Source organism: Trachymyrmex cornetzi, unplaced genomic scaffold (assembly GCF_001594075.2).
Source record: "Trachymyrmex cornetzi isolate Tcor2-1 unplaced genomic scaffold, Tcor1.1 scaffold99, whole genome shotgun sequence".
Classification (NCBI taxonomy): domain Eukaryota; kingdom Metazoa; phylum Arthropoda; class Insecta; order Hymenoptera; family Formicidae; genus Trachymyrmex; species Trachymyrmex cornetzi.
The window spans coordinates 1907986-1922473 of record NW_017300343.1 but is presented as its reverse complement, the minus strand read 5'-3'; the positions used below and the strand labels follow the sequence as shown (position 1 = coordinate 1922473).

Genomic DNA, 14488 nt, shown 5'->3' with positions numbered 1-14488 from the left:
TCGGGCGGGTGGCATCCTTCGAAGTAATCCCCACTTGATTGAATAACACGGTTCCAGCGATGTTTCCACTTCTCGAAACAATCCTGGAACTCGCTTTTGGGGATGGTCTTGAGTACGCTCGTCGCATTATTTTCAACCGTCGTTTTGTCATCGAATCGCTGTCCTTTGAGTGGTTTTTTGAGTTTTGGAAACAGCCAAAAGTCACAAGGGGCTATGTCGGCTATGTCGTTTTTCCGAGTTGAAAACAAAATTTGATGCAAATTCGTTGATCTTGTTTTTCAGTCATTTTTAACAATCACAAAATCCGCGGAACTCAAAAACAGCTTTGTAAACAAAGACACGCTGCACATGAACTATACGTCCGGCAGATATCAGCAAGCAACCGATAGGTTCGTGAGGCTTTACTGTTGACGTTCATGCCCCGCAGAGGTCGCTCGAACACTATGGCGCGGAAATATAAAGGTAGGCCCGATACTTTCCGGACAGACCTCGTATTTTATAAAATATGTTTTAGTTTTCTTGATCAAACTCATTTGACATTATAATACATGCTTTGTATAGAAATATTCATTACCTGCATATAATTATGAGACAGCTAACACAGTATTTTTTTACGAGAGGATAGCAAAGCTATTAAGGAGTTTTTGCAATATCCAGACATGGTGAACGCTAAAGTTATCTCCTTCTTTGGGTTATCTTCTTCTAACAACTAATTAAGTAAAGGTTAACATGACTTTAGTGTTCATTTGAATCATCCATGTGTTTGCAAAACTTCGTATTCTCCTTTGAAAAATAAACCTTATCTTTACTGCGCTCTAAGAATTACAGCAATACAAATCATAACAACAAGCCAAGTATCTATCATATTATGTCACAAATAAGACGAAATTGGATCTGTTGAGCAATCTGTTTGTGCGATAAGTGGCATATTTTTATTTGACATTTATACACTCAATACTTACAGTCATATATTCCGTATTTTACTATTTCAATATTCAATTAAGACATTAAGAGAAATAATCCTATTTTCAGTTATAAGCAGATCTTGGTGCTTAATAATATTCATATACAAATTTGTTGAAAATATATGTTTTTCCAGTTTTATATAAACTGCGCGCTAATTCGGTTTGTCGGACATGAAACGCAATCGTAAACTAAAGTTGAAATATTAATATCTTAATTAATATAAATTAAATAATTTAATAAGTGACAAGATAATATCGTAAGATCGGCATACTTTAATATGACTGTTAAGATATATCCATCTTACAATTATTACAACCAAGTGTGTTGATGGGCAAAAATTATTCGGCAAAAATTGTGGCAACTGTAGCGTTTTTTTCTGTGTAATAAGCATAAAAATTTGTAAAAAACCTAATTTGAAAAATATTAAATTATCTAATATTTCAGCTTCACTTTATAACCGCATTTCAAGTCCGATGAATCGAATCAACGCGCTGTCTATAAAACCGGAAAAAATATATTTGCGATTCATTTACACATGAATATTATTAAACACCAAGAGAGAGATTCGTTTTTACTAAAAATAGGATTATTTCTCCTAATTGGCTCATCCTCATCGGTCTAATTTCTAATCATAATTATTTCAATATTAATTGGTTAAATATTAAGTAATTTTATATACCATGATTAGATTTGTGTGTGTGTGCGTGCGTGCGTGCGTGTGTGTGTGAGAGAGAGAAAGAGAAGGAGAGAGAGAAAAAAGATAAGGAAAAACCAACGCTTAAACGACGCAGTCAAAGATTAAAGTTAGTTGGCTACAAATAACTGATAATAAAAAAAATTATAAATAGCATGCGAGTGTAATGTGATGCGACAGATAAGTGGTACGCAATTTAATGATTTGTGTATTTGCACAGACACTTGCGTGAATATCATCCGAATGGAAATAAATTCACCTATTTGTCTTGCTTTGCAGAACTTTGTGTTTTAAGCGGATTTGATATTGAGAGAGAGAGAGAGAGAGAGAGATATGTTTAATAGAAATATTATATCGAAGAGGAACGGAGTGATTTGATCAGAAATATGTTAATATATTGTATTCTCTTTAAATAACGTACAAGAAAAATTATGCTTGGTTTTGGTCGAAATTTGGTCTTTTAAATTTGATTAAATGTTTGTAAAAAATTTTTTATGTAGGAATATAATGATTATATATAGGGTGATTTACTTAAATCAACCATTTGAGATATCTCGCTTGTTTTTGATGATATAAAAAATGTTTCAAATGAAAGTGGAACGGTTTCGAGGGGGACGTATTTTGGTCATGTTTTTTTTTCTAAGTAGAGGCGCTAGAAGGTATGAAGATTACCTTCACTTTTTTAAATGGAATTGTATAATTTTTTTACACAATATTCCTTTAATTATTCTACATATAAAATTATTAAAATAGTGATATCCAAAACTTTTTACACTTTACTCTAACTATTGATATAAAATGTTAAATAATTTTCGTTAAATAACTCTGGTGTAAAGAAAACACAGTTGCTTTAAAAAAATATGTATGCAAAATGGATAATTTTTAAAAATAAGCAACTTATATGTATTTTCTTTCCACCAACTGATTTTTATCTTATTATTCTATTAATAAAAGTATTAAGATATGATTATCAAAAAGTTAACAGGTTATGAGTTATTTAACATTTTATGTCGATATGTGTCAGAGAAATATAAAATATCTCATAAACTGTTGGTTTTTTTATATCACTATCTTAATACTTTTATATATAGAATAATTAGAGGAATCATACTGTTAAAAAATTCATACAATTACATTTAAAAACTTTAAATAAAATTAAAAATTAAAAAATTTCAGTTAAAGTGGAAGTGACCTTCATACCTTTTTGACGCCATCACTTAGAAAAGAAACATGACCAAAATACGCCCCCCTCGAAAGCGGTCCACTATCATATTTGAAAAATTTTTTTATATTATTAAAAATAAATGAGATATTTCAGATAGTCAATTTAAGTAGATCACCCTGTATATAAGACAAATATTGTATCTTAGAAACAAAGTCTCTTACATGAAATAATATATATATTTTTTTTTTATAAATTAAAATTAAAAATTATTGGTTAAATAATTCAGTGTGTGTATTTTTAGATAAATTTAAATTTAAATCTATTAAAAGGATTTTTTCACTACAAATTTGACAAATTGTTTGTATCGATGTAGAAATTTATTTTGCTCTCTCTTTACAGCATAATATTGCAAAATAAAACTATTATTCCAATTTAAATTTATCTAAAAATAATTACAATGAATTATTAAAAATTTTTAATTTTAATCCATTTAAGATATACATTATATTTTAGATTAGAGTAATAGTTTTATTGCAATATTATGCTTTAAAGCATAATAAATCTTTTACATTGATACAAACCATTTGTCAAATTTGTAATGAAAAAATCCTTTTAGTAGATGCATATAATAATGATATATGTCCACGCGCGCGCGCGCGCGCGTGTATGTGTGTGTGTACACATAAAAACACGGTTTGTCCTCTGTCAAAATTTCTATGAATAAAAAATTTAATTCTAGTCCATAAATTATCAGATAACGCTTTTTAAATCGTCTTATCTTTAAAAAATGTCTTTTAGATACTTTGTGCAACAACGAGTAATTCAAAATTCAAAGTTATTCAAAGTTATTCAAAGTTATTTCAAAATTCAACTGGATAAGAAATAGCAGCAATGTGTACGTACAGTAATACGTTACAAATTGCAATTATATATTTTAATATACAAGATGTTCCGTAAGAAAATTGATGAACTTTTAGAATACGTTCTAACTAGTAGTCATTCTACGCAGAAAGTTCATATAAACTACAGATCAACTTGGCTCATCGAAATATAAAATATTTAATTCTATCAGAGAACTCAAATTTTTTACGACCTCGTATTAATTTCTGTTAGATATGCTAATTTAAATATTTACTGAAAATTGATATTTAGATAGTGTTAAGGTTATCGTATACAGTCATTCATTACCATTACAAATTTTTAAATGCACTGATTTATATACTTTTAAAAGTGTCAAGTAAAATGACATTAGATACATTTTAAAAATGCCTTGAATATTTAACTATGTTGAATATGCAAATGATTTGGCAGTCAATGAGACAAACAGCAGCATTAAAATATCCATCTTCTGTTTATAACAGAAGATGGATATTTTAAATCATTAATATGATATTAAGAAAATGATAATATTTACAAAAAATTATAAGAGTGTCTGGCATTTTTATTTGTTAAAATATTTATAAAATTGTCTATATCTCCATAATTAAGACAATTTGATCTGTAGTGTATATAAACTTTTTTCCTTAGAATGATCTCTAGAACACATTAGACAGTTTCTTCGCCGACATTCGAACATCCTGCATACATATATGTATGTACATGTAGATCATATATATGTAGGTACATTCATGTATTTATATCGGGTGTTCAAAATAAAGCGTTCCAAATTTTTATCTCGGAAACACGGCATTATTAAGAAAAATTGTTCAGATAAAAGTTGTAGGATTAAAAAAAAACTATTATTGTAAAGAGTTCCATTTTTTAAAATCGATATGTCCTTAAGATTTGACCCTTGGCGATGCCATCCAAGGTCAAACTGATAAGATCAGTAAATAGACCTTTTTGAACCCTACAACCACGGAGTAATAAGGAGATCAAACTTGAGGTCTGAAAGTGGGCTCGAAACACGGTGTAGGAAAACCCATGGAAAATCCGGCAAATGTGATTTTTGTGCCATTACGCCTTGTAAGAAAAGTTAAAGTATTGACTATCATATGGTCATAGGTCACACGTATTCGAAACACGGTGTAGGAAAACCCATGGAAAATCCGGCAAATGTGATTTTTGTGCCATTACGCCTCGTAAGAAAAGTTAAAGTATTGACTATCATATGGTCATAGGTCACACGTATGTATGTATGTGTAGTATGTATGTAGTAGATACATACGTGTGACTTGTGACCACGTGACAGTCAATACTTCAACTTTTCCCACAAGACGTGATGGTACTAAAATCATATCTGCCGAATTTTCTATGAGTTCTCCTACACCGTGTTTCGAGTCCATTTTTTTCGTGACCGGCCGCTTGAGTTTTGATCTCCTTCTTATTACGCCATGCTTACAACTTTTGTCTGAACTGATTTTTCTTAATAATGCTGTGTTTCCGAGATAAAAATTTGTAACGCTTTATTTTGAACACCCGGTATATACAGATATATAAATGAAAGAAAATTTCATTTTTCATCCTATTGATTAAAAAAATATTAGTTAAAATATTCTACTTTTAGATTTGAAGTCTAAAAGAAATTTTTAGAAATCGAAAAAGTATTAAGAAAAATAATAAAATTTTTGTAACTTATATATGTATGAGGTAACAGCTCTTGTTGTAATCACTACATTACCCGAATTAGTGGGGACAGTAGATATATATTCAGTCCAAACTACGCAACAGTCTTTATGATCTATGTAATGTCAACACGCAGTGCGCATAGTATATTTACATTTAAAACATTTATTCTATAATTTTATCAACATATTTTGCGTAATGACGATTCTGCAACTGCCACTTTTCACGCGCGTTTCTTGTATCCTGAATCAGTGCATCAAACAATGCATTGTCAATGTATCGCCAAAAAATCATTGGAAAATATTTAATAAACATCGATACTACGCAGTCAACTCAAAAGTCGATGCGCAGAATGTAGTGAGCAGTAGACTACCTAACATAAGTGGCTTTGAGAATATTCACTTGCACGATTTTATCTGGGAAAAAGTCGGAAGATGGTCAAACCATACTGCTTTGGTACGTGTAAAACAAATAAGATAATATAAAATTATAAAGAATATATCTTATTTACATTTTTCGTGATATAGATGCAGTGATAACGTAATAATTTCTTCCTATAAATATTGGTGAAAGAAAAAAAGTGATAATTATTTCAATATTATTGCAATGTTATCTATTTTAATAATATATAAACAATGAAAAATATACAAGCTTTAGAACGGATTAAATTTTACAAATACAGTTATTATAAAATCCTACGAAATTAGTACCAATATAAAACACTAGGTATTCGTGTATATAACAAAATTTTATTTTACGATATGATAAAATCTAAAATAAACGTTTCTCTCTCTCTCTCTCTCGATTCTAGTTTGAATCATTTTCAGCATAAACAATAAGGATGCTTAATTAAAAGTGTAAAGTTGCATAATTTGTAAAAAAAAATTTTTCTTATGTTATGTAACTTAGTGCATTATTGTTAAATTCTATATAGAATTGTAGTATTCAAAGAGAAATATTTGAAGATGTATAAGAAATATTTTTAGTAGGTTACTTTAGTAGGTTAGTAAGTCCAACATGGAGATCAAATGGGGAGAGAGGGGGGAGGGGGGAGAGAGAGTCGTTGCTTCTTATTTTCAATCATGTATATTATCATTACAAAAGAACATAACTATTATTTATTGGTTTCAGGCCCGTATTCAGAACGCATTTTTATCGATAAAAGTGCACTTTTATCTCTAAAATTTTATAATATGTGTAACGTAAAGTATGGTATGTTAGCGCGCTAATATCGTTGTAAGCTTGTTCTGAATACGAGTTATAAAATTTTTTCATCTTAATCGATAAATATCTAAATTTAGATCGAGTGTAACCAAAGATAATAATTGAATAATAGAAAAAAGAAAGATCGCGCGGCTAAATGTCTAACAATAAGTTTAGATCAAGTGTGGCCAAAGATAATAATAGAATACAAAAGAATATTTGAAATAAAGCGAATATATGTATATTTAAAATAAATGTGGAATTTGTGTGTGTAATTTTTTAGATAATCGGCTAAATGTCTAATAATAAGTTCAGATAAAGTGTTATCAAAACTAATAATAGAATAAAAAAGAATATTTAAAATATAGCGAATATATGTATATTTAAGGTAAAAGAGGAATTTGTAATTTTTGAGACAATCATTAAGTTTCTTCATTATCGCAATTGCTCGTTACATTTTTGGAAGTTATTTGCTGCTCAACTCACTTCACACGAGATTAATAATAATGCCTCAACAGCACAAAACTATTTATTGTATATCGGATAATTTATTAAACTGTATAGATTTTATTTCGGATAATTTGTATTTATTTAATGATATAATAATACTTTATTAAACTTAATGCTCAGTTACAATTTTGTCGACCCTTAGATTCATCGCGTTTATAAACATCCTATATAAGTGGTAAGTACAACTTTTTAAATTAATTACTTTTTTAATTTTAGGTATGCGCAAATACTGGTAGATCATATACATACGGTCAATTGAGAAAAGCATGCGGAAAACTAGCAACGAGTTTAAGAAAAAGCAAGCTCTTACCGGGAGATACTATTGCTATCGTTTTACCAAATATTCCAGAATTCGCCATCATCATACTAGCAGCAAATGAAGCCGGTTTACGCGTAAAATAAAATTATTACATTTAGAAGCATTATATACATACTATGCAGCATGTCTAGTAAATTGTAACAAACTATCAACTCTATCAATGAAATGGGACCAGGACATAGTGATTTCATTTAAAATGCAACTTTATATATCTACTATATTTGCTGAAAAAAAATCTGCGATTATATATTTAAGACATGATGGAACAATTTAAATAACTTTATTTAATAACAGTTTAACAAAAAATTTTTTTAACTAGTAAAAAGAATAATAAAAATTAACATTGGAAAAATATACTATAATATAATAAGATATTAATTTTTTAGAAGTATCTGTCACTATATAAGCTTGCTGTAATAGTTATTTGCTGTATTAGTCATTTAAATTTTTTCTTTTTAAGACAACTCTGATTAATCCTGTACATACAACATATGAGATAAAAAGACAATTAGAGAACGCGGACACTCGAGCTATTTTCACATTTCCGGCAAAATATACTGATATTAAAGCATGTATTGAGAAAAATTCGAAGATAAAATTACCAATCATCATCGTAAACGATGGGACTAACGCTAGCTCAATCTCAGGAACGATTCAATTAAATGATCTTATGCGTGATGACATCGAAGATTTTTCAATTAGTCAAAAAACTGAAATAAGTTGCGAAGATACGGTATTCTTGCCTTATTCCAGTGGCACGACTGGTTTGCCGAAAGGCGTTGAGTCGTCTCATAAGTGAGTAAATTGATTACCTATTAAATATTTGGACTGAAAAAAATGCAATTCATATAAATAAGTTTCTATACATTGTGAAAATTTAATATACTGTTATACTATCAATGTAAAATAGTAAAAAATAATCAGAACACGATTTCGCAGGAACATTGTTGTAAATATTCTTCAAGCTACGGATCCAACATTCTTCCCAGGAATAGAAGCGAGTGAACACCATCAGGATATTGTACCACTAATATTACCAATGTATCACTATTATGGATTATTAATTAGCCTGTATTCTTACTTGCGGTATGTTAACATGTATCTATTAACTCGTTTGCGTAACTATGACATGTAAATGCCCAAATATGCCGAATATTTAACATTAAATAATCATTTAAATTTTGACTTTATATTTTCTTTGTTAAGGTCGACATTTCGTGTGTCGTACAAAATCAATTCTCGGATCTCTCTGTTCTGCAGTCAATTACTACGCTTAATAAGTTTATCGTATGACACATGAAATATTAAGCTAATACTTGAAATATTGAGATTTATCGTTATTTCATCAATTACAGAATAGGTGCTAAATTGGTGTGTCTACCACGATTCTCAACGGAAGAATTTATAAAACTGTTTGAAAATCATCGGTGCACAGTATTGCATATAGTACCACCTATCGTTCAGATGATGATATACAACGAGCGAATTACATCCCGTCATATTGAATCTGTAAAATTAACAATGATAGGAGCTGCACCGCTCGGAGAAAAACTTATTACAAAATTTCAAAGTCGTTTCACTAATAACATGAGTATTACACAAGGGTAAGAGATCACTGTTACAAATATGTCTATATAACAATAAGAAAAACAATTTTCGTTTACAGATACGGCGCGACTGAACTATCCCCGGTGGCTACAATCAGTTCTATAATAAATACATCACCGTCATCCTGCGGTCATTTGGTTCCAAATACACAAATGAGGATTGTAAGCACGGGAGATGACACTTTTGGCAGAAATTTAGGTCCGCACGAAGTGGGAGAAATATATATACGGGGCCCACAAGTAATGAAAGGGTATTACAAAAATCCCAAGGCAACAGCAGATACTATGGATGGAGATTGGTACAAGACTGATGATTTAGGGCATTATACTGAAGATGGTAAGCGAGATTTAATCAGAAACTTTTAAAAAATAAGACTGTGACAATAATTATATTTAATAATCGAAACGAGATAATTGTGTATCATATGTTGCAAAATACAGGTACATTGTATTTGCAAGGACGATTGAAGGAATTGATAAAAGTAAAAGGATATCAAGTTGCACCCACTGAACTTGAAGAAGTAATTCGTTATTACGATAATGTAAAAGATGTCGCCGTCATTGGTGTGACACACGAGAATTATGGCGAAATTCCAAAAGCTTTTGTAGTTCCTAAGTCGGGAGTCAAAATTAATGAGAACGAACTCAAAGAATTTGTCGCTAAACGTGTAGCCAAGTATAAACAATTAGGATATGTACAAGTTATAGAAAATATTCCGAAATCTGCATCCGGAAAAATTCTTCGAAAAGAACTTGAAAATTTATAACATATTCTTCAAATATCGAGTTTCATACTCGAATTGATGTCAAGAAATTTACGACTAAATACTAAGTAAACATCGATTTATACATGCATTGTATCTGCATCGTGGTTAAAATTATGTTTAATATTAACAAAAATGTTTATTATAACAAAAAGTGACTATCTTTCTATCCATACAAGACACGGTTGTTTATTTACAGGATAATTTAAAACAAAATTATTCTTTAGTTTTGTTGACACCACTTTGAGAGGATTCTTCTTTTTCCAAAAGAGCACTAGTAATTCCAGCTTTCTTCAATTCCTCAATAAGCTCTCCATTTTTATGCATTTCTAAGAGTATGTCGCAGCCACCCACAAAATCACCATTTATAAATACTTGGGGTATTGTAGGCCAATAAGAAAAATCTTTTATACCTAAGTTAATTAATATTAGTGTTTCAGAATTATATGATATTAGCGATAATTAATAATTTATGAAGATTACTACAGAATATTTTACAGAAGATTTACGAAAATATATAAAATTATATAAATTTTTTATTTTATGCAGTATAAACAGTAAAAAGATATTTATTATTAAAATAAATATCTTCTTTTTATATATAATTTATAGATAAAAATTTTATAAAATATTTCTTTTCGAAAAATATCGATTGTTTAATAAACATGGAAACTTGTAACAGCATTTGTAATAAGTATTTATAATCCTTTTACCTTATCTAAGTTCTTCATCCTTGAGAACATCATGAGCATCATAAGTAATACCGTGCATACGTAATACTTGAACTACTGCATTGCTGAATCCACATATTGGCTCTTCTGGAATGCCTTTCATAAAACGACTACTTTATTTTTCTACAAAAAAGCATGTTTAAAATAATAAATATTATGCATAATATCACGTTTATTAATAAAATTAAAAAGTCACTGATAACACAGGATCACAAAAAAAAATCGATGAAAATTTCTTTTGACCAGACCATGTGTATTATATGTTTTCGAGGTCGCTGAACACGAATCTAAAGTTCGTTTTGTTTCTCCATCACGTCAGGATTTTTTCTAACCTCAAAAAACATGGCCGGATTTTATGTGACACGCAAAATTTCACAAAAATGTTGATGGATTTACTATAATAATGGTATAAAGGGGTTTTTAGGGTCGCTGATTACGAATATGAAGTCAGATTTTAAAAATGAAAAATGTCGGGTCCAATATGGCGGTGAAATTTAAAAAAAATTCTTGAATTTAGGAAATATTCCGCTTTCTGCCGAACCCAGAGTCACGAAACGAGGACGTAGCGGTTATCGACTCCATATTTTTTTTTGTTTTCTTTTCTGATTTAATTTTTTTTACATTTTTACAAATTTTATTAATTTTTGTTTATTGTATTACTTTTCATTATATAATAATAGAATATCTATATATATCTATATTATATCTATAATATATATCTATATTATATAATAGCCTAAGGCCGACCCTGCTTGCTTGACACCGAAGTGCTTATTTATTTCTCGGTTTTCTTTGTATAATAGCGAGTTTTCTTTTCTTTGAAACATCTGCGAATAGCTTTCCGCTTATGGATTTGGCGCGTATCTCGCTTCAAACACCAACAGTAATCGGCCATCATGTGATCGGTCCAGATCTATATTATAGATATAATATAGATATATATAATATAGATATTCTATTATTATATAATGAAAAGTAATACAATAAACAAAAATTAATAAAATTTGTAAAAATGTAAAAAAAATAAATTATAAAAAACAAAAAAAATAAAATTTGTTAAAATGTAAAAAAAAAATAAAAAACTAAATCATAAAAAACAAAAAAAATAATAAAATTTGTAAAAATGTAAAAAAAATTAAATAAAAAAAAACAAAAAAAATATGGAGTCGATGACTGCTACGTCCTCGTTTCGTGACTCTGGGTTCGGCAGAAAGCGGAATATTTCCTAAATTCAAGAATTTTTTTTAAATTTCACCGCCATATTGGACCCGACATTTTTCATTTTTAAAATCTGACTTCATATTCGTAATCAGCGACCCTAAAAACCCCTTTATACCATTATTATAGTAAATCCGTCAACATTTTTGTGAAATTTTGCGTGTCACATAAAATCCGGCCATGTTTTTTGAGGTTAGAAAAAATCCTGACGTGATGGAGCAAAACGAACTTTAGATTCGTGTTCAGCGACCTCGAAAACATATAATACACATGGTCTGGTCAAAAGAAATTTTCATCAATTTTTTTTTGTGGTCCTGTGTAATTCTTTAGTATTACTTCATGCTTTTTCTATATTGTACAAACCGCAAAAAGATCTTATACAGAAATTATATACTTGTTCTATTATTTTTTATACAAAATATTAAATATCATACGTCTCAAGCCAAGAAATATTTACTTTACGATATAGGCACTCACATATCCTTATCGTATCCTCCAGATTAGATACATTATAAAAATGCCTTGAATATTTAACTATGTCGAATATGCATATGATTTGGTAGTCAATGAGACAAGCAGCAGCATGTTTGTAACAGAAGATGGACATTTTAAACAATTAATATGACATTAAAAAAATAATAATATTTACAAAAATTATAAGTATCTGGCATTTTTATTTGTTAAAATACTTATAAAATTGTCTATATCTCAATAATTAAGACAATTTGATCTGTAGTATATATAAACATTTTTATTTAGAATGATCTCTAGAACACATTTGACAGTTTCTTCGCCGACATTCGAACATCCTGCATACATATATGTATGTACATGTAGATTATATATATGTATGTACATTCATCTATTTATACCGGGTGTTCAAAATAAAGCGTTCCAAATTTTTATCTCGGAAACAAGGCATTATCGAAAAAAATTGTTCAGATAAAGGTTGTAGGATCAAAAAAAATCTATTATTGTAAAGAGTTCCATTTTTTAAAATCGATATGTCCTTAAGACTTGACCCTTGGCGATGCCATCCAAGGTCAAATTGATAAGATCAGTAAATAGACCTTTTTGAACCCTACAACCACGGAGTAATAAGGAGATCAAACTTGAGGTCTGAAAGTGGGCTCGAAACACGGTGTAGGAAAACCCATGGAAAATCCGGCAAATGTGATTTTAGTGCCATTACGCCTTGTAGGAAAAGTTAAAGTATTGACTACCATATGGTCATAGGTCACACGTATGTATTTATGTATGTATGTGTAGTATGTATGTAGTAGATACATACGTGTGACTTGTGACCACGTGACAGTCAATACTTCAACTTTTCCCACAAGACGTGATGGTACTAAAATCACATCTGCCGAATTTTCTACGAGTTCTCCTACACCGTGTTTGGAGCCCATTTTTTTCGTGACCGGTCGCTTGAGTTTTGATCTCCTTATTACGCCATGCTTAAAACTTTTGTCTGAACTGATTTTTCTTAATAATGCTGTGTTTCCGAGATAAAAATTTGTAACGCTTTATTTTGAACACCCGGATATATAAATGAAAGAAAATTTCATTTTTCTTCCACCTGATTAAAAAAAATATTAGTTAAAATATTCCACTTTTAGATTTGAAGTCTAAAAGAAATTTTTAGAAATCGAAAAAGTATTAAGAAAAATAATAAAATTTTTGTAACTTATATATTTATGAGATAACAACAGCTCTTGTTGTAATCACTACATTACCCGAATTAGTGGGGACAGTACATATATATTCAGTCGAAACTTCGCAATAGTCTTTATGATCTATGTAATGTCAACACGCAGTGCGCATAGTATATTTACATTTAAAACATTTATTCTATAATTTTATCAACATATTTTGCGTAATGACGATTCTGCAACTGCCACTTTTCACGCGCGTTTCTTGTATCCTGAATCAATGCATCAAACAATGCATTGTCAATGTATCGCCAAAAAATCATTGGAAAATATTTAATAAACATCGATACTACGCAGTCAACTCAAAAGTCGATGCGCAGAATGTAGTGAGCAGTAGACTACCTAACATAAGTGGCTTTGAGAATATTCACTTGCACGATTTTATCTGGGAAAAAGTCGGAAGATGGTCAAACCATACTGCTTTGGTATGTGTAATATAAATAAGATAATATAAAATTATAAAGAATATATCTTATTTACATTTTTCGTGATATAGATGCAGTGATAACGTAATAATTTCTTCCTATAAATATTGGTGAAAGAAAAAAAGTGATAATTATTTCAATATTATTGCAATGTTATCTATTTTAATAATATATAAACAATGAAAAATATACAAGCTTTAGAACGGATTAAATTTTACAAATACAGTTATTATAAAATCCTACGAAATTAGTACCAATATAAAACACTAGGTATTCGTGTATATAACAAAATTTTATTTTACGATATGATAAAATCTAAAATAAACGTTTCTCTCTCTCTCTCTCTCTCGATTCTAGTTTGAATCATTTTCAGCATAAACAATAAGGATGCTTAATTAAAAGTGTAAAGTTGCATAATTTGTAAAAAAAAATTTTTCTTATGTTATGTAACTCAGTGCATTATTGTTAAATTCTATATAGAATTGTAGTGTTCAAAGGTAAGAAATATTTGAAGATGTATAAGAAATATTTTTAGTAGGTTACTTGATAAGTCCAACATGGAGATCAAATATTTAAAAAATAATCTTAAATATAAATACACAAACAAAT

At 29.4% G+C, this 14488-nt stretch overlaps 2 protein-coding genes and 1 pseudogene across 2 annotated transcripts in view; 2 read left to right on the top strand and 1 right to left on the bottom strand.

Annotated features, from left to right (window-relative positions):
• Positions 1 to 5520: 5520 nt before the first annotated feature.
• LOC108770081 (4-coumarate--CoA ligase 1) lies at positions 5521 to 9889 on the top strand. Its single transcript, XM_018521379.1, has 7 exons — positions 5521 to 5846; positions 7320 to 7496; positions 7883 to 8217; positions 8362 to 8508; positions 8778 to 9026; positions 9089 to 9366; positions 9471 to 9889. The coding sequence occupies exons 1-7, from the start codon at positions 5589 to 5591 to the stop codon at positions 9794 to 9796; spliced, it is 1770 nt and encodes a 589-aa protein (XP_018376881.1). The 5' UTR covers positions 5521 to 5588; the 3' UTR covers positions 9797 to 9889.
• Positions 9890 to 9910: 21 nt separating this feature from the next.
• On the bottom strand, positions 9911 to 13151 carry LOC108770040 (glutaredoxin-related protein 5, mitochondrial-like; annotated as a pseudogene).
• A 401-nt stretch (positions 13152 to 13552) lies between these two features.
• Positions 13553 to 14488, top strand: part of LOC108770254 (4-coumarate--CoA ligase 1) — a 4576-nt gene continuing 3640 nt past the window's right edge. The window contains exon 1 of the mRNA XM_018521744.1: positions 13553 to 13879. Coding sequence (XP_018377246.1) covers positions 13622 to 13879 — 258 coding nt within the window. The 5' untranslated portion in view covers positions 13553 to 13621. The remainder of the gene's footprint in view (positions 13880 to 14488) is intronic.